Source organism: Serinus canaria, chromosome Z (assembly GCF_022539315.1).
Source record: "Serinus canaria isolate serCan28SL12 chromosome Z, serCan2020, whole genome shotgun sequence".
Taxonomy (NCBI): domain Eukaryota; kingdom Metazoa; phylum Chordata; class Aves; order Passeriformes; family Fringillidae; genus Serinus; species Serinus canaria.
Window position 1 is genome coordinate 59,564,461 of NC_066343.1, and position 19,542 is coordinate 59,584,002.

At 41.7% G+C, this 19,542-nt stretch overlaps 3 protein-coding genes across 3 annotated transcripts in view; 2 read left to right on the forward strand and 1 right to left on the reverse strand.

Annotated features, from left to right (window-relative positions):
* Window positions 1–788: 788 nt before the first annotated feature.
* LOC103821091 (molybdopterin synthase sulfur carrier subunit-like) lies at window positions 789–4,015 on the forward strand. Its single transcript, XM_050986526.1, has 3 exons — window positions 789–908; window positions 1,247–1,368; window positions 3,871–4,015. Exons 1-3 carry the CDS (start codon window positions 897–899, stop codon window positions 3,995–3,997), a joined length of 261 nt encoding a protein of 86 aa, XP_050842483.1. The 5' UTR covers window positions 789–896; the 3' UTR covers window positions 3,998–4,015.
* A 1,075-nt stretch (window positions 4,016–5,090) lies between these two features.
* Window positions 5,091–8,957, forward strand: LOC103821022 (molybdopterin synthase catalytic subunit). The gene is made up of 4 exons (XM_030237265.2): window positions 5,091–5,220; window positions 6,086–6,239; window positions 7,611–7,734; window positions 8,848–8,957. Exons 1-4 carry the CDS (start codon window positions 5,100–5,102, stop codon window positions 8,914–8,916), a joined length of 468 nt encoding a protein of 155 aa, XP_030093125.1. The 5' UTR covers window positions 5,091–5,099; the 3' UTR covers window positions 8,917–8,957.
* A 5,996-nt stretch (window positions 8,958–14,953) lies between these two features.
* Window positions 14,954–19,542, reverse strand: part of ITGA2 (integrin subunit alpha 2) — a 66,842-nt gene continuing 62,253 nt past the window's right edge. Inside the window, exons 29-30 of the mRNA XM_030236765.2 lie at window positions 18,677–18,793; window positions 14,954–17,933 (exon numbers count right to left, since the gene is read on the reverse strand). Coding sequence (XP_030092625.2) covers window positions 17,844–17,933; window positions 18,677–18,793 — 207 coding nt within the window. The 3' untranslated portion in view covers window positions 14,954–17,843. The remainder of the gene's footprint in view (window positions 17,934–18,676; window positions 18,794–19,542) is intronic.

A 19,542-nucleotide genomic window follows, 5' to 3' on the forward strand; every position in this document is an offset into this window, starting at 1 on the left:
GAGATACCTTGCGTGAGGATGTCTGAAAAGTTGTATCTTCCTAGAGCCCCACCCAATGGGAAAAGTAGGAGGGTGCTTAGAATAAATGGAGGCTGTGCCTGCTACAAACTGGAGAGATTCTAGATGGGTATGCCTCAGTGGGATCTCCCTAGTTTTCAGTAAATTTGATTTTTGCAGGACTCCTCTCATTGTGGACCCTGGGCTTTGGCAGCATGATTTTCTACACACTGTTAATGGCTGTGGACTTGCCTCTGTCTCTTCTGCCTGGAGGAGCTCCGCCATTCCTGTTGTGAGGTTACACGTGTCTCCAGACAAACACTACAGAAATAACCGTGGCCACCCACAAGGAGTAGTTTTGGCGCACGGTTATGCCGTGTCGAACTGCCGTGAGTCTCTCGGCAGCGCTTTCTACACACCCCGGTGAGAGCCAGCTCTCTCCCACCCTGCTGCCCTTCCTGCTCCGGTACCGCAGGCAGAGGTAAAACAGGCCCTAACCCTGAAATCCTGTGTCAGCATTGAAACGGATCCGTGGCTTTTACACGCCAACTATACCTGTCCTGTACATTTAGTACATGTTTAATACGTAAGGCTGTGGAGGCGTAATGTTTGTGAACATCTGCAATCCCGATGCGTGCGGAGCTGCCCCCTGAAAATCCGGCTTGTAAAGTGCCGTCCCTAACACTGTACCCTGAGTTTTGGGGCAAAGCCGCGGCATCCCACCTCTGCCACCACCCGTGAGGGGTAGAAACCGGCGGTGCTGGGGCCGACAGCGGGAGCGGGCCCGCGGTGCTCCCGGCCAGGCCGCAGGGGGCGGTCCAGCCCGGCGCCTCTCGCCCCGGCGCAGGCGCCGCCGTGGGCCCGCGGCGGAGGGCAGCTCGCCCCGGGACGGCGGCTCCATGCGCTGCCAGGTAGGTCCCACCGGCCGGCGACCCCGGGCGGGTCCGGCCGGAGGCTCGGCCGGTGCCGGGTAGGGCCGCAGGGCTCCCGCTGCCCCTGGCCCCGATGGGCAGCGGGAGCGGCCTGGGCGGCGGGCGCGGAGCGCGGATCCGCGGTCACTCACCGCCCGCCGCCCTCTCCGCCTTTCCCCCGCTGGCCTGACAGCCGGGGCAGGAGGGACGCGGCTGAGCCGATCGGCATCGAGACGAGCCTGGGAAAGCTGTTTTTGGCGCTCTGTTTCCGGTTTTGTGCTGGTATTTTGGGAGCGGTTTTCTGGGCAGGCCCTGAGCGCTGTTTGTTCCCCGGGCAGGTCTCGGTGCTGTATTTCGCCAGGAGCGCAGAGCTGGCGGGGCTGCGCTGCGAGACCCTCTCGGTGCCACGGGAGATCACCTCTCTGCAGCTCTGGGAGGAAATTGTCAAGGTCCACCCTAGGTATGCAGCAAGTTACCCTGGAGGTACACAAAGAAACGTGGATTTTTACAAAAATTTTTGTAAAGCAAATTTGGTGTTTAGTATTGGGCTGGCACACATATCAGTACTTCAACAGCGCAAAACCAATGGTCTTACCTTCTTTTGGTAACCCTAAACACTAAATTTTTTTTGTTTTTTTGCACAGCTGGCAGTGTTGCAGCTTTTTGTATACACAAGGAAAGCCCAAGTGCAGGAGATCTACCCAAAACTGGGCCAGAGAGTACACGTGGCCCATTGTCCAGGCGGGCTGTGGTGTGGTAACCTGAAAACCACCATGTTTTTAGTCTGTGGAGAAGATGAGATGTAGCAAGGAGGGATCAAGCACGGCCAGGACAATATATAAGAAATGAAAGATAAGATGCGGGTGTTTCCAATTTTTTAGGATGGACATTAGGAAGAAGTTCTTCATTGAAAGGATGCAAAGACATTGGAATGGGCTGTCAGGGAGGTGGTTGAGTCACTGTCCTTGAAGATTTTTAAGGAAAGATTGGACTTTGTGCCATGCACACAGAGTGCTTTTCAAACTTAATTGATTCTGTGATTATCTGTACTCTGAGCCATTGGTCTGAGCCTATGGCACACTCTGCAAGGCAGCTCTGAAAGGGAACTCAAGCCCCCACAGGCTTCCAGCCACTCAGCCCTGACAGAGCAAATATGTTCAGCCATTTCAGTGCTCCGAAAAAGACCCACTCCACTGCTGCTTGCATTTCATAAGGAGTCTGGTCTTGAGAAAGTACTTTGTATGCTGTAAGGATTGCAGCAGCATTGGTACTCTTGGGGGTGTTAATAGAAAGGTCCCCTCCATCTAAAGCTGAGGGAAGGTGCTCAGTCCTGTCAAGAATGAGTCTGATGGACAAAGGTGCAAACACCATTTTGAAGGGATAGAAGGGAGTAAAAAAAAAGTGAGGTATAAAAGGGGTTATGGTTCTCAGTGCTCTGGAATTTCCATAACTTTGGACTTCGTTGTCCAAGTCTTCGTTTAGGAACAAACTTTCTTTAGTAAAATGCCAAACACTGTGAAAAAAAAATGAACTATTTAACATTGGTATCTGTTTCCAAGTGAGAAACTCTTCACAGAACACTGGACCAGGGACCTTTCCCTCACAGAGAATTGAAATAAAGTGTGTTTGGGTGCTAGAGGCAGTAGGGAACACATATATTTTACTTTGCAGCCTTTTTGTCTATGTTAGCAGCAGCAGCAGCACCGTTTGTCGTTTTGCTGTAATTTGTCAACTTTGTCCTTTTATGAATGATGACTTGGGGCAGTAGAATTTTCTGGAAAAACTCAGTGTAATTGTAGGGCATTGACCACAGACTTCTATTCACATTGCTAATGGATATTCAAATTGCAGCTTGAGCTTACTTGACAGTGCTTTTCTGTTCCACACATTTTCCCCAACTAATTAGCTTGTAAGGGACTTTAATTAGAGTCTGTCCTTCTAATGGGCACTTCAGTTTCATGGTAGTGCGCAGTTCTTTAGTGGCTGCTTTACTTTCAAACAATCCCTCCCTTTAGTCTGTTCCCTGAATCAGTGCTACTGTGTTTTGCTCAGCCTTTGCCTTGACTACTTTTGTCTGTCTGGCTGGTAGGAAACAGGATGATTTTTACTTGTACTCCTTCGGTCTTCGTACTTGTTTTTAAGCAATACAGCTGAGATGGTTATGCCAGATTTTGTAGTCTCAAAGAACTGTTATCATGCTTGGGCCATCTGAAGTAAAATGCACTTCTTTTTTATCCTGTCTTACTGCTATGGCCCTCATGCTTGCTATGTAATTGCATTTAGTCATAGAAATTATTTCCTGCCTCATGATATCCTGAGCTATGGACTCTCACAGCAATATCTCACATAAAAAATCTGTAGAAGATCTGCCAGAAGACACAACACATTTGCTCTCTTAGTTCTGTGGCCACTCCTTATCAATAGCAGATTTCAGACCTGTAAGTACAAAAGACTCAAAGCCTCACAAAGTCTGAGCACACACCACAAAAGCAACTCTCTGACTACTGAATCTTCGTGAGATCTCATGCACAGCATACCACAATGCTTCTTGATGTATAAGAAAATTGCTCCAGTCCTGCCAGACCGCATCAAGGCAGTATTTCCTTCTAATCCCAAATTGGATAGCTGCTGCCTCTTGAGTTACCAATGTTTTTATTGTAAGCTTCTGAAGTGGCTCTGGTATGGATTGGTTTGTTCTGACATGGGCCTATGACAAATCCAATTCCTGATTTCTGAAAAATACTGATCTAATTCCTTCTTAACCATTACAAGAAAATCCAGGATTAGGAGGTGTGTGTTTGTTGTATTTTTGACAGTGTCTTGGGAGTGAAGTTATGTGAGTCTCAGTGGTTTTTACCTCAGCTGCCCTATACTGAGCACCAGTTTGCTGTTTAATGAAATCTCACGGTTAAATGCAAAGATTGTGTGGAAACCCATTTGTGCTCTTGCCAATCCCCCTCAGGCTTGCTCTCATCCGGGATCAAGTGGTGTTTGCTGTTCGGCAGGAGTACGTGCTCCTTGGAGATCAGCTTCTGGTCCTGCAGCCTGGAGACGAGGTTGCCATCATCCCACCAATTAGTGGAGGCTGAACCTGCCCAGGTTCTGTTAGGTAGGTATCACTTACTGCCTATTTTCTATGGAGTGTAATCCTGTGCTAAAATACCTCATGAATTCTGTGTGATGTTACAAGAACCTTTTCTTGTTTAGGTCTGAAGATGTGATTGCAATTCTCTCCCTCCACCCCAGTACTCTTTTGAGAAAACCCAACTTGTGTTTCTGTCTGGTGAGTGCAGTTGTGGTGAGCAGAAACTATAAGCCAGTGCACCAGTAAATGATTAACATGTATCCAGTAAATGGGAAACACTTGCCAGAGAGGTCAGGCATTACTTTGAATCTGTGTTTTAGGTCTTGTTACTCTTTCTGGTTGTTTCTTCCTACCAGTGGAAACTTGACTTGCTTAAACAAGATAATAATGAAAACTTTCCTGCCACTTTTTAACAGTAAAGATAATAAAATAAAAATAATTGTCTGCTGCTTAGAAATTTTGTTAGTTTTTTGCTGTTAAAATAGCTTCATTTCTTTGCCTGCTTTCAAGTGCCAGTCTATTCACTGCAGCTTGTTCTGTTGCTGCTGATCAAATTACTTTTCATTCTTAGGTGATCTGATGACTGGCTTCTACCAGATAAGTTAGAAGTGTCTTCTGTGTGTCTATAACAGACTGATTAAAGGAGGTCCTGAATGTCCTGGAGAACATACCCAACTTTAGGATTAGAACTCTGATCCATACTTATCAGAAATCTCTGTTTTAAACTGTTTGATTTGATAAGTGTGAGGGATTGACAATCACCACAGATTTACCACCACTACACAGTGATCTGTGCTGGTTGAATGTACTGTTAAACCAGGGCCTTGGGATAATTAGAGTTTCATCCCACTGTACCAGACTTTCCTATCAGAAAGAAATATGTATGCAATAAAACCAAGTCATTGCTTGTTATTTGCAGTTAATATTCTCCCAGCAAGGCTGCTGAGAAATTAATTTCACATGTAGACGAGTCTCTTGGGCAAATAGGTAGTGCCTGTGTTGTGCATAAATTGGGGCATGAGCCCTGGATAAAAAGCAGTTGACTGATGCTCGTATCTTCAGGAACAACAACAGAGTCTGTTTGGTTTCAGTTTTTCTATTGTGATATGGAAGAAAGCGAAGATGTGCCAAAAGATTTTATCAAGCTCAAGTCTGAAAAGCTCTCTGTAGATGAAGTGTCAGAGCTGGTTGTTTCACCATACTGTGGGGCAGTGTCTCTGTTCATTGGTGAGTTTAATGTCTGTGAGCTAAGTCATTAGATATATTACTAGTCTAATAAATGTAACTTAAGTTGTCCACATCCCAAACTTGTAGTTCTCAAATAAATCAGTTCCTGGTCTGAGCCCATTCTGTGTAGAAAACAGGTTCTGAATTATTCGAGCAAGACCATGGCAGCTCTTAAATAGCTGCCATGGGCTAAAGTGGTGTGGAACTTTCTGGCTGGTATGACTATCATAGGACTGAACAGAACAGTAGCTCTGGAGTAGAGAACTGCCTGGGAGATGTTCTCCTGTCCCCTGGGATACAGCTTGTTCATGGAGGGAAATGGAATATTGTGGGTATGATGACCGCATGTCCACACCTGTATGTGAGGGTCTGTAACTCAGGTCTTAGTTGAAAGTGAAGTACTCTTCTACCAGTGGGCTGGTGAAGGTCAGACTGGTAGCTCTGTACTGTCCTTAATGTACATGGCACACATAGGAAACTGCTTTGTGCTTAAACCTTAGTGCTACAAGGCTCCTAAATACTTGGAATTTAAAAATTACATGGGCAAATGCCATTATAACCTTGTATAACCTTACCAGTTACCACAGAAGATGTCCCAGCCTTGGGCACTGTGGGCTGCAGATCTGTGTAATGTGTAAACTAAATTCTCCCTTCTCTATAGTAAAGATTTATCCTGTTCAAATACTCTCATTATGCAGCCTTGATTAGGGGAGGTTGTTTATATTTGCACAGTGCTGACCTTGACCATAGCAAGAGATCCTGGGTTTTTACTCTGGATGAATATATAGTGTATAATGTGTATTATAAAGATACAATATGTAGTCATTTACTCCGTGCTTTTAGTTGATAAATCATTTTTTTTTAGGTACTACAAGAAATAATTTTGAAGGAAAAAAAGTGATTCACTTAGAATATGAAGCGTATACTTCAATGGCAGAGACGGAAATAAAGAAAATCTGCAGAGATGTTAGACAGAAGTGGCCTTCAGTCAAACATATTGCAGTGCACCATAGACTTGGGTATGTATGTCCAGACCCCATTCTTTTGCAACTGGAGTATCAGTCCTTGTCTGCTGCATGGCTGGGCTTACATAGTTGCAGAACCTGCAGGAGTTTTTAGAAACCATAGTGCAGCAAAGCTGGCTGCAGGATCAAGCTGTTGCTCTGGAGCTAAGTTTCAAAAATTTAGTCTTCAAAAATGTGTTTATTGGTAGGGTTTACTGGAGTCCACACTTAGCCTAGCAGGATCTTTGATGCTGATGTGATATTTTTAAGTGGGGAGATATTTCACTCAGCCTGAGAAGGCTGGAGGCTGTTGGTTTATTTTGTTCTTTATTTTTTAGAGGTGTGAAGTTGGCAGCACTTTATTTTTTTTCTTCTCTCTCCTTTTGAGGGGCTACAGAATGTTCTTATTGTCATATTTTAGTCTATTTATGCTAGAAAAAGTCTGGAATCTTAAGCTGTGGGGCATAGCAATTGCCAGCCATGCTTGTGGGAGAGCCTCCTGTTGTTCCTTGAGTCTTGGATAAGCATTTTTGTTTTGATTCAAAACGTGGAATACTAGTGTCCTCTTGGGCCTTCCCAGTTCAGGGAAGATTTCTTGCTAAAACTATCAGGATTTGCAAAAATCCTGAAGGAACTTGGGATGTGATTGCAAAGGGTAAGTAAAATAAAAGGCCTGAGGGGTAGTTTCCCTAGATTTCCTCTATAGTCAACAGAGAGGGTAGCTGTCATGAGGGCAGCTCAAAGCATTTAGGCTGAGATTTCTTCCTGTGGACTGGGCTGAAGGAGTCTTACTATAGAGGGAGGATTGGGAGGCAGATTTTGGGAATGCTACAACTGCAAGGAGAAACACAGAACTTAGTGCTTCTGTTGAGTTTAAAACAGTACACCAAGTAGGAAACTTGAGAATCTAAAATCAGACTTCATCAAAAATTTGTATTCATTGCAAAATCTGCATAGTGTGAGGCAATTAATTTTTTCTTTCACAAATTCTTATGCAAACTGAGATGATTTCTTAGGTTTTTAGGTAAGAACTGGCTGTTCTAACTTGTTATTGTTCATTATTAAGCCAGCTTCCAGTGAGTTTGTTACAAGTTAACAATTTCCCCCTCTTAATTCCATAGGCTTAATTTTAAAAAAAGAAAGAATTGAAGAAAAAACCTATGTCTGGTGGGTTTATTTATTCTAAAGTGTGGAATTCTAACATCTGGTACTGATTTTGGTTGTGGTTTTCTTTCTTTTAAAAAGTGTATAATCTTTTGGATGTGGTTTGACACTTGCTCAGTATGAATGAGTCAGGAGAGCATGTGGCCAGAATACTGACGTGACATGGCTACAACTTTTGGGTGCTCTTGATGTTCAGTGCTCTTGTTCCTCTTCTCTCCCTAGTGTGGTTCCAATAACTGAAGCAAGTGTAATTATTGCAGTCTCCTCTCCGCACAGAGCAGAATCCCTTGAAGCTGTAATGTACTGCATCAATACCTTAAAAGCATCTGTTCCGATATGGAAAAAGGTATGTTTATAGGACAAAATCAAATTTAGGCCTATGCTAATCTTAGTTGCCTGGGCTGCCTTAGCAGCATTCCAGGCAGTAGCAGCAGCTCCTGATGGGTTGTCAGTGTCTAGAACCAGGGAGTCTCCTCTATTGCAGCCAGGCCCATACGTGGCAGGTCGATCTTCTGGAAGGTTCTCCTGTACCTGTACCGTCTAGCTCCTCATTATTTTGGAGCCATTCTAGGGTGAAAGCAAAGGAGGCCTGAGCTATCCTCTTTTGAGTAGCAAAACTCAGGTTCTGCACAGACTTGTGGAAGAATTTGAGTCAGCTTAGCTTTGGACAGCATTGCAGTTTGGAAGTAACAAGTGCATTTCTTGCCTGTCTCTTTGCCCCTCATCGCTGTAGCCATGAAAGCACAAAGCACTAAGTAACAGCACACAATGAGTAGAAGTCTCAAAGCTAGTACAGGCACACAACAGTCTGTGGAGAAACCGCCCCAAGTTTAGAAAGAGCCTCATTGTATAACTGTAGTGTTGAATGCAAATAATGAGCATTATCTCTGCCTTCTCTCCCTGGCAGAATTTGGCATGTGGTTAACAGTGATATTCCCCACATTACTTCACTTTTCTGATAGCTCCTTGAGGAGATGGAAGTTCTCTCAGAATAAATAATCAGGGAGTCAGAATTTGCTGCTTAGCACTGGACTGCAGCTGGGTAATCCGGGCTGTCCTTAAGATCTATTAGTTATGTATTTGTATATCAATGTAATTTTTATTTTAATATTGACATTTTGTTACATCTAAACTATTGTCTCAAAATAATGGTACAGTAGGTTAATGTAGCAGCATGATTGCTGTGTATCTACAGCTATTACATAATTTCTTCTAGATGTCTTTGTTGAATTGACTTCAGCATAGGTAGGCCCTTTTAAATTCAGTGGGGATCAGCCCAGGGTTCAGCCAAGTCCATATGTTCTAAAGATGCTGCCCTCTCTTCTTCCTGCCAGCCAAGTACTGTGCAGTCCTGATGTTATCAGTAAATGATAGTGGGATGGCTGTTGAGTAGTTTGGCCTGGTTTGTAGCTGTATGTAGCAGACTCACAACATTTCCCATTCTTTGTTTATATTACAGGAGATTTATGAGGATGAATATTCTTGGAAAGAAAACAAGGAATGCTTTTGGGCAAATTCAGAAAAATAATTGTACTCTTTTGAAAATAAAGACTTACTCTTCCTAATGAACATATTTACCTTTGAGTTTTTACAGAGAATCTCTGTGTTTCTAAATGGTTCTAACAGATGTTTCAATTTCAATAATTTAGTTTGGACTGAGTGAAATGAACGAGGATTAATTAGGGGTTTTATGTGTCTTGACTCTCCTTTGGAATTGCCTTTTTGTGCATTTTTAACATGGAGTCAGTTTTTAAAAGAATCTTCCCTAAAATTCTTTGTTGTGAGGTTAAGACTACTCTGTGATAAATACTGTTCTTATTCTTTTACCTTGATAGTCTGTGTTCTCTGTCTTCATGGGAGGTCACCACAGGACAATTGCATTTTTTTCAATCTTAAAGTTCAGAGAGGTTTAATTTTATATGACTGCAAGCTTTATGCTATTTTGACATTCTTGTAACATGAAAGCTACTTGAAGTAGATGAACTGTTTTAGTGCAGACAGAGAAGAAAACACAAACTATACCCCAGAGTTACTAACTTTTTAGTAGTGCTTATGTTTCAGTAGCTCTGTCTCACAGAAAGATTTTTACTGTGCAGCTGATATTATGAGTCCATTGCATTCAAAAAATATGGATAGAGATTGATTCAAAGTTAAAGCTAGTACTCTGCCAGCAAAAAGAACTGTCTTAGCAATAACATGCCAATGTGTAACTTAATGATGTCTAGACAAAATTTTGAAGGTGACTTTTTGTTGTGTAGTTGTGTGGTGCTGCAGGAAAAAAACCCTAAACCAGCTACTATTACAAATACACGACTATAGTGTAATTGGGTTCAGTAAGTTGACTTCATATGTGTGGGGATTAAAAGTCATCAAATTGAATAGTTTTTCAAAGAAAAGGGAGTTATCAAACTTAATGCAATTCATATATGCATTTATATTCACATTTAAAATTTAATCTTATTATAGCTTTTATCTTGTTACTGTTTTGAAAACTAGTTAAATGAACTGCATGATATGCCTGAGTTTCACTGGAAATATTGGGTTACCTGTCTGAGCAAGATAATTTTATTTTTTATTCTATTGTGCCATGGTAGTATTTAGATGCTAAGAGTTCGAAGTCCCATTGTGTATGACATTTCTGCTAATGCTGGGAGGTAGTGTTATCTAGTCATCATTATCAGTCTTTACAAGGTACAAATGAAGGAAAATAAGGTCATGCAAAATTATTTGCTCAGTTGCTCATATATATGTTATTTATAATCCAGGTGCAAGGTCATACTCCTGAGTCAGGGCAATCCCAATCACAGGTACAAGCTGGAGGGAGAATGAATCAAGAATAGCACTGGAGAGAAACACTTGAGGGTATTTGTGAACAGAAAGCTCAGTATGAGCTGGCAATGTCCACTTGCAGCCCAGAAATCTTGCTCTGTCCTTGGCTGCGTCAAAAGCAGCGGGGCAAGCAGGTCAAAGGGTTTGATTCTGCTCCTCTGCTGTGACCTCAAGAGACCCCACTAGAGCACTGCATCTGGTTCTGGAGCCCCCAGTGCAAGAAGTTTTGTTGGAATGAGTCCAGAGGAGGACCACTAAGTTCATCAGAGGACTAGAACATCTCTCCTATGAAGACAGGCTGAGAGCTGGGGTGTTTCAGCTTGCTGAAGGCTGCAGGGAAATCTTATATCACCTTTCAGTACCTAAATGGGGCTTACAATAAGTTTGGAGGGGAAATTTTCACAACAACATGTAGAGTTGTTGTGAAAAGCCAAGGGAGAATGGCTTTAAGCTGAACTGAGGGTAGGTTTAGATCAGGTAATAGGAAGAAATTCTTTACTGTTAGGGTGGTGAGACACGGGGACAGGTTGCTCAGATAATCTGTGGATACCCCATCCCTGGAAATATTCAAGGTCAGGCTGAATGGGGCTCTGAGTAACCTGGTCTACTGGAAGGTGTCCCAGCCTGTATCAGGATGGTTGCAGCTAGATGATCTGTAAGGTCCCTTCCAACCCAAACCAGTCTTTGATTCTGTAATCATTACATCACACACTAGTGAAGCCTCAGCTTTATATTCTATTTTATTGTGTCTGCAAAAATGTACTAACAACTTCTAGCTGTACAAAGCAAAATGAGGAAAGTAGGTGATGATTTTTTTCCCCCCAGGGATTTTAATCACTTTTAATATTTAGTTACTGTATCTGAATTAAGTAAATTGTAAGGAAACATATAGCTTCAGGCAGAAACATTATTAAACTGTGCTTATTAAATTCTTGATGTACTTTCCTCAGTGGAAGTCAGTCCTTCATCTGCAGGACAGCAGCTGCTCCTTGCATGTTTACAGATACACACTCTACAAACCATGTGGGCCCTATTATCTAGGCAGAGCTGGTCAAGGACAAGACTGAGTTTTCCTTTATTTTGGAGGTTGGAGAGAAGCCCTCTGCTGTGTGAATGTAATTTTTCCTGGGAACTGTTCAGAATACTGAGCACAATCACTTGCTTTGTGAAAGAATTCTTTTTCACTTTAGAAAAGAAAGAAATACATGAACTTTATAATATTTTTTCATGTTTATGTTTGCTGTTACCATGCAACTAATTAGTGTATTAATTTCACAAAAATAAACATTTAGCTTGTTTTTCAGTGGGTATTTTATGAATGAAGTAAAACTTGTGCAGACTGTTGTGTTCTGATACAGAAAATCAATGGTATATCTTAGTTATCATTGCTAAATTCTACTTGGGACCCCATGATCAGGGACAATTCCTGAGCTGCAGTAGTGTCTCTTTAGTGCCTTTCTAGCACTGCAGTCTCCTGGAAGATTTTTCCAGGATGACCTTAAGTGCACCTTCTCCATCAGCAATGCAGCTGGGAAGGAGGGTGCAGAAAAGAAGAGAGAATAATTGTGTACTTCCCCACAGTGACCAGGAACAATGAATGGAAGAGATGTTGTACTGAGTCACAGCTGAGTGTTACAATGTGTGTATGCTGCCATGGTAAAGACAATGAAATGTCATTTTTTGTCCCTAGCTGTGCATGAGGCAAGTACTGCTTTGTTCTGGAACAATGATATATCAGTCTTGTGTAACTTTGGGTTCTTCAGCTGACATGTAAAAGCGAAATGGAAATGTTTCTGGGAGGGATGGTGTGCTAATTAGAGGTAAAATGTATCTCACTGAAATTTAAGTCCCTGCTCTGAACTCAGTATTCTGTCTCCCTCTGTAGGGCTACCCTCTCTGCTACGGTAGTATTATCATAAGAGAGCAGATTACTGTGTTCTAAGATAAATGCTTAAGCTGTGTCTGAAGTGACCCAGAAGCATTTCCAAATTGCCAGGCCAGGGGATGAATCCCAGCAGTGTCTCACTGTGTGTTAGGAAAAGCTGTGGTTGCACTTCTTGCTGTCCACATGCAGAACTACAGTGCTGGATGAGGGCTACTCTGCCTTATGGTGAGGTCCATTGAGTAGGATGATAGCTGCAGACTTGTCCATCTACAAGGAAGACCCTGCTTTCTGGAATGAGTCCAGCTGTTTCTCTTCCTTGTCCGTGGTGAAGGCTAATCCCACCTCTCCATAAGACCAGCTGTGTTGAATTGGTGCCTCTGGTACAGAGAGCAATGTTCCCAGACACAAGTGCTACAGACCCAGAAGGTCACCCTGTGATTCCTGTAGAGATCTGCCAGCTGAGGGCTGTCTGTGGAAGTGCATGTCTTCAGAGTGATAATTTGTCCTTCTGAAAAGATGCTTTAGTCTTCAATGGCAAAATCTGTATACACTGATCCACCCCATTGTCTGGCCGAACATCCATATACCAGCACTGATTCTTTTAAGAGTTTTCTTTCCTGATTTTGAGCGTTGTGCTCTGTTCTCAAGACAAGCTCAGCCTGATGCATATGGTGAAAACAGCAACTGATGGATTGTCATGGAATAACATGGGAGAGGAGGGCAGGGGAGGGAGGGGGTTGTTTTATAAGTGGCCTTCCCAGGAGATGGCAGCCGAGAGATTGCTGAGGAGGAGGAGCGGCTCCTGGCCCGCTCAGGTGCTGGCCCTGTAGGGAAATACAGGTGAGGACCAGCAGCTTTGGCTGCTGCTTGTGAAAGTGGCACTGCTGCACTCAGGAATGAAGCCTTTAGATGCTTGACTTTGAACTAAATTTTTGGCCTTCCTCTGTTTGGTTTATGCACAGCTGTTAAATGTAAGTTGTAGTTTTATAGAATAGCACATTATTTGGTGCTTCAGAAGCATAAAAAAAAAAAAACTTCTAAATCTAATTATTAACAAATTGTTTGTTAAATCAGACAGTATTGCCCTTTCCCCTTTAAAATACTATGAAAAATATTCTTGAGCATTAAGTACAATTAACTGTCCTGTGGAGGTGATGAAAAAGAGTTCAGAATAGATTGATGACTATAAATTACCAGTTTCTTCGAGTACCTTAGGCCAGTTTAAAAAAAAAAACCATGCCATAAATTTTTATCGCATCAACTTACCAAAAATTAGCACCCTGATGTATCTTTATAGCAGTTCTTTTTATAAAAGTTCCATTTTGACTACTTTAAGAGGCAAGTACATTTTAAAAACTGCTAGCATACTAAAATCTGTGATTGCATACAAATAATTGACCAATTAACTGAGAACAGAAAGGTTCACTTAAAATGTAGGACTCAACTTTTCTAAAGCTGCAAAAATGTTCACGTCATTAACTTTCACAGGCAATAAAAAATGGAGGTAATTAGCTATAGATTTTGAGATGCATTTTCATACCTTCATTTTTTAGTCATTAATTTGCAAGCTTTTGTTGTATTTTAGTTTTGGATGTGCTTTAACCCCAGTCAGCAAATCAGCCCCACCCAGCCATTCACTCACTTTGCCACTTGTGGAATGGGGGAGAGAATAGGAAGAGTAAAAGTGGGAAGTCTTGTGGGTTGAGATGGAAGACAGTTTAATAGGGAAAGTAAAAACTGCTCATGCAAGCAAAGCGAAACATGGAATGCATTCGCCACTTCCTACTGGCAGGCAGGTTGAGTTAACCCCAGGAAAGCAGAGCTACATTGCATGTGACAGTGGCTTGGGAAGACCAACATCTAACACTCCGAATGCCTGTGGTCACTTGTGGGAAGCTGTCACATCTCTGTCCCTTACCCACTTTCCTATGCACCCCCAGCCTCCTTGCTGGTGAGATGGGGTGAAGAGCAGCAAAGGCCTTGAACCTGTGAGCACTGCTTAGTGACAGATTAAACATCCCTGAGTTATTAACAGTTTCCAGAAGAAATCCAAAACACAGCCCCATACTAGCTACTATCAAGAAATGTACCTCTGCCCCAGTCAAAACCAGCACATACATAAGACAGTATATAAGGAATCTGGCTTGTAATTCTGCAAAACACTTAGACTTGCTGAAAGGCAGAACTCTGTGCCTTAAGATTAGGTTCATCTGATATTCTGTGATGGAAGTGTTAAAATTGGTAGCCTACCTGAATTTTTATGTACCCCTGTTAAAAGTATGGAGGAACCGAAAAGCTTTGTCAAAGTGTGTAGTTTTCAGGTTGTAGTTTCTGACAATGTTGTTTTCCTGTTAGCCAAGTTCCTCCCTCTCTTCTTTTGCCACAATGTTCCTGCTGAAAAACTGAATCCACCTCTTCCAGCATATGGTGGGGTGTAGTCAGAGCCAGAGTCATGACATGCTACTGCTGACCAATTCTTAAATAGACAAAGTGCAGAGACTGGCAGAATGGGATGTAATTTTAGATAGCAGTGATGATAATCCCAATGTTTATAGGAAGGCCTGACCCTGGTAATGCTTTGACACCATCTACTCAGCTAGATCTTTCCAAATATTTTGTGCTTATGTGTGCTGGGTTGCAGTACAGTACAGTACAGCTTACTGGTTATGTTACACTCTGGACTGTGATCTGCAGGACTTCAGGTGCAGTCTTTGTCTACTTTGCAGAGTCATCCCCTTAGGCTCTCACTGTGTGCTACTGGGATAAAGCCATATTTGGCCCCATTTTATCAGTGCTTTTTCAGTAGCATTGCTTCTCTTTAGGGTGCTGTCTAAAAATAAATGAGTCTGCATTCAGCAGTAGTCTTGGGTTTTATTGCAGTAATGCTGTTAGGCCCTCAGACAGGCCACCACAGTGATACAGTCCCTGCTCCCATAGAGCTTACATGCTAGCTTTTAGAAGTCAACTTTATTATAAACTTTCTTGTATATTCCAAATTTATACATAGGATCATATGAAACCAACTCAGATTTTGGACTTGATTCTAGTACTTCAGGAAATCATCAGCTAGATTTCAAGACCAGAATCTGATATAACTTGAGTTTGTTGAAGGTATTGCTGACTTTTCTTGCTGCAAGCACAAACACAAGTACATGCTGAAGCTCAAAATTTCAGGGTATTTAAAACATGCTGCTTTAAAAAAGTAAATTTAAAAGAAAAAAACAAACCAAACCCTTGCACACAATACAAAATATACATAATATTTCCAGTATTATTTGCGGCTCTGCCAACTTAAAAGTGCAATAGATTTACCCATTACAAAAACTGAATTATCCATTTAAGTATTAATTGTAAAAGAAAAATAAACTAGTAAATTGGAGTGGTTAGGTTAGGATACAAAAACCTTACCCATTGCTATGTCTCCTCTTTATTTTGGAAAAGTATTATTGTGTCCAGGCTGGGAAGGAAAATTATATTGTCCATGTCAAAATATAACCCAGTGAAGGCTAGTGAATTGAATCATTGCTACCTGATTGATAAACTGTTTAATCCCCAAAGAAGTTGCATATTGGATATTGACCTATACCTCCCACTGAAGGCAGAAGAAGGAAATCTGGGTCAAGGTCAGAATTGCCTGGTAGGCAGCACCAGAAATTGAAAATTCTACCATATGGTGTATTGTGAAATTCCCCCTCTGTTCTGGAGTGCATGACCCTGATTATGTAGGAGCTTCCCACATACATGGCTGTAGGGGTTATTTTTTTCTGCACAAGTTTATATAAGAATTGAGGCAGACACATTTTTTCTTTCTACTCTCAGAGCATTTGCCCTCAAAGTTTGTAATTACAAGTCAGGAGCTTATTCTTTAGATTTATGCAATTGCTATTTTTTTCCCGACTTTTAAAATATTTGTTTTGGTCACAGACTCAGCTGATGGCAAGAGTCTTGTTTCATAATTGATATAAGAAACTGAATTGTTTTTCAGAATGTTAGAAAAACTGCAACAAAATGTCCCAAAACATAACATTTCATAGATACAAAATAAATTCAAAACACATATAAAACTACACTGAGCATAATCCAGCTGTTGCTGCAAATGAAGCTGTTATTTGCCAAAGAGATGGTTGGCTTTTGACTGATTAGCTAATTAAAAAGACTGAGTAAAACTTTCAAATGTGCTTAAGCCTAGTCTCTCAGAAAATAATGGAAAAGTGCCTAAGCATAATTACAATCCAGCTTTGGGGGGAAGAAACCATGACTTTGTGTTCTCAATCAGGCACATTTGCATGTTTTACTCTTCAAGTAAATCACCTCAAGTTGGAAACAATCTCACTAGCATGGCAGCATACACAGGAAAAACACACACATCTCTCACAATCAATTGTAAGTGTAACTGCCAGGCATGAGAGAGAAAGGCAGCCAAAAGGCCAATTCCCCTGACTGTTATCAGTCTTACAGCACGGGCCTTTATAAGACTGAGCTTTCATTATAACCAGGCAGCGTAACAGCATGTGATAAACTTGAGGTGTGTAACCAACACAAAGTCACCCAAGTGTTGTGCTTAGAGCTCATTCCAGAGCACCACAGTACTTCACCGTATAAAACATAAGTTAACTTCATCAAGACATGAACAGGTAGGACCAAAAAAATGTGACAGATAAGGAGGTTGTACTGAACTTTGGTCTCCTGGAGGGCACTGAGATGCTAAAGAAGTAAGTGCAGTAAACATTTTACAGAGCTTAGATCTTCACTATCCCCTTTTGTAACGTGCATAATTCCTCAGTCAGCTATCCCCTTTAGTTCACTCTATGCTCTTAGTCTTGCAAAATCTTTCAGTACAGAATTAAAGGCAAGATCTTGACTGTCTTTCTATTTACGTCAAAAGCCAAACTGAAATCAGAGGGACCGAGAGTATAAAGGCCAGCATAACAGTAGTAGTGCTTCTCAAGATGAAAATGAGTAAATACATTGCAGAGAACATGCTGTAAGTGATTATGAAATTCATGTTTTCTTCTCAGGGAAAAAGTATGCAGAAGAGTTATACATACCAGTTGACAATACTTCCCCAAAACAATATCCTTCAGTAATTTAGTTGTGACCTTAGTGCAAGAAATATGGTGAACTTTTGGAAGACTTTGCCCAACCAGTTGTCCTGTAGCACCCAGACAGACATCTTCATACACAGTTCCCAGTTTATAGATTAGTTAAAGCAAAGGTTTGCTGGTGGAAATTACTTTTCTAAAACAATAAGGATGGAGCTAGTCGATGAAAAAAATGACTTTTCTTCTCTCAGTCTGGAAGCAGTGTTCACCACACATTCATCATCAACTTAATAGAAAATGTCCTTTAACACATGTGGTACTTGTCAACTGAATTACCAACTGATGCTGTTCCACAATAATCTGAAAAAATTCTTCTGTTTCACTCTGCAGTGGATCAAGAGAAGGGCTGCTGGAACAGTATGTTACTGTATACTCCGGACCTGCCAGTTCTAAGGGTTAAGTTTGTTTGAAAGGCAAAAATTTACAAGAAAAGGCATTATAAATCATTTTTGAAAAAACCAAACTGTCCTGCAGTTACTCTTACAATAGAGTAGAATCTGTAAAATATTTCATCTATAAAGACACTTTCATTAAAAATGTTTAACTGTTACTAAGCTTTAAGGCACTCCAGCTGAAGGACTGACTGATCGCAACTACTATTGGTGGCTCAGATCTCCTGTTTATCCATGTAACTCATCTTCAGTCTTTGTCCTTTGTGAGTTCTGCAATTTCATCAACATCTTCTATATCCTGTGTCATTTTCTCGTACTGTCTCTTGAAGAAGCCAAGCTGTGAGAAGTATTAAAATAACACCACATTGCAGTCAGTCACTGATAATGCATTACTCAGCAAAACTAAATACTGTGATGGTAAAAATGCATGTGTCCATGAATACACTATAGAGTTTGATTTGTAGACAATTCCTGCCTCTAAAATGAAAAGAGGTGGGCCCTAAACTTCTACTTGATGCAGCTAAATGCTAGAGCAGCAGTGCTGATTAGCCAGTATCCCTGCCAAGATATAGGTATTTCCATGATGCCTTGGTGTGCCAAGGAGCACTTCAAACACCAATGCCCTGGCACACAGAAAAACTTTCCCCTTTTTCTATGTAACCTCTGTAATTTACTTTTTGCTCCTGCCTTTTCTTTTGTCTGTTCTTTTGTCCTATATATATCCTCTCTCACCTTGTTTGTAACCCCCACCCTAGTCCACTGGGAATATCATGGGTGTTCAGAGCCCAGATATGATATTATGGAAAGAGGCAGACAGTGTTGCAAGGAAAAAAGTAAAAGTCACAGCTTGTGTCTTGAATGATTGGCAGCTCATTTAACATCTTCATCTTGCAGGTTTCTATAAGGACTCGTTTCATAAACTCTTCTAAAGTATGTCAAGGGTGTAATGTCAGTGCAGTACTTTTCATAGGACCAAACTGCAGATGTGGTTTTGTTTCATGCTAGAGAACAGAGATTCCAAAGAAAATAGCCCAAATATATTTATCCCTTTCTCGTTTTAAGATATAAGTACCTACTTACTTTCCACAAAACAGCAACCAGTACCAACAACAAGAGAAGTCCAGCCAATATGCTGCCAATCACAACACCCACTGGTACCTCAGCTTTCTCATCTGGCTTCATTATTGTAACTGGAATCTGAAAGGAGAAAGATTGTGTCTTAGGGGCTAATGTGAACTGCAAATAAGGTAGGATTTGTAAACCAAAGATCAAGAATGCCTGGACTGCACATATTCCAGGATCACTGACTGGAATACACCAAGCAGTTACAGCCCTGTCACTGTGTCCATGGGCGCCTGGTTGCACTGTGGCACACGGCAGTGCCAGCTAAGGACTAGAGACCCTCATCACTCTTGGCCATTCATAACAGGCAGAAGACCAATCTCTTCTGCCATCTGCCTCTCTATTAACAGCAGGCCTTTCAGAGGCTCCACACACCATCACCATGTAAACCAGCCATGTTTACATGAAGGCAGGGAATAGCCTGGTGTTCAGCCCCAGATTCAGACTGCTGGAGAAGCACTCCTTTTCATCAAGGGTGTCAGAGCCTGTTATCTGTGCTCAGCAGCTGTAGGAGGCAGGACTAATCACTGATGCCAGACACCATAAATTCTGCTGAAATTCCAATCCTCCTGCTGGGCAGGTGCCTAAGTCTCTTTTGCCTGCTGTTCATACCTTCTGTGAAACCACTAATGACTTGACAGTCTCATAGTGATCTGTGTTCTCCTGGGTCAACTGCATGAATTTGCAGGAAGATGTATAGGTCAAACAGGAGCACCTCTAGCACACCTACATTTCCTGAACCACAAGCAATACCAGAGAGCTCCCAGAAGAGCATAGAGTGTCTGAAAGTTAAGTTTTCAGGTGATACCCTATCTAGCTGGATT

Coding starts and splice junctions, on each gene's coding strand:
- LOC103821091 (XM_050986526.1), top strand. Junction 1,369..3,870: donor ATTGTCAAGGTCCACCCTAG/GTATGCAGCAAG, acceptor AATCCCCCTCAG/GCTTGCTCTCATCCGGGATC.
- LOC103821022 (XM_030237265.2), top strand. CDS start 5,100: ATGGAAGAAAGCGAAGATGTGCCAAAAGATTTTATCAAGCTCAAGTCT. Junction 6,240..7,610: donor GCAGTGCACCATAGACTTGG/GTATGTATGTCC, acceptor TTCTCTCCCTAG/TGTGGTTCCAATAACTGAAG. Junction 7,735..8,847: donor CTGTTCCGATATGGAAAAAG/GTATGTTTATAG, acceptor TTTATATTACAG/GAGATTTATGAGGATGAATA.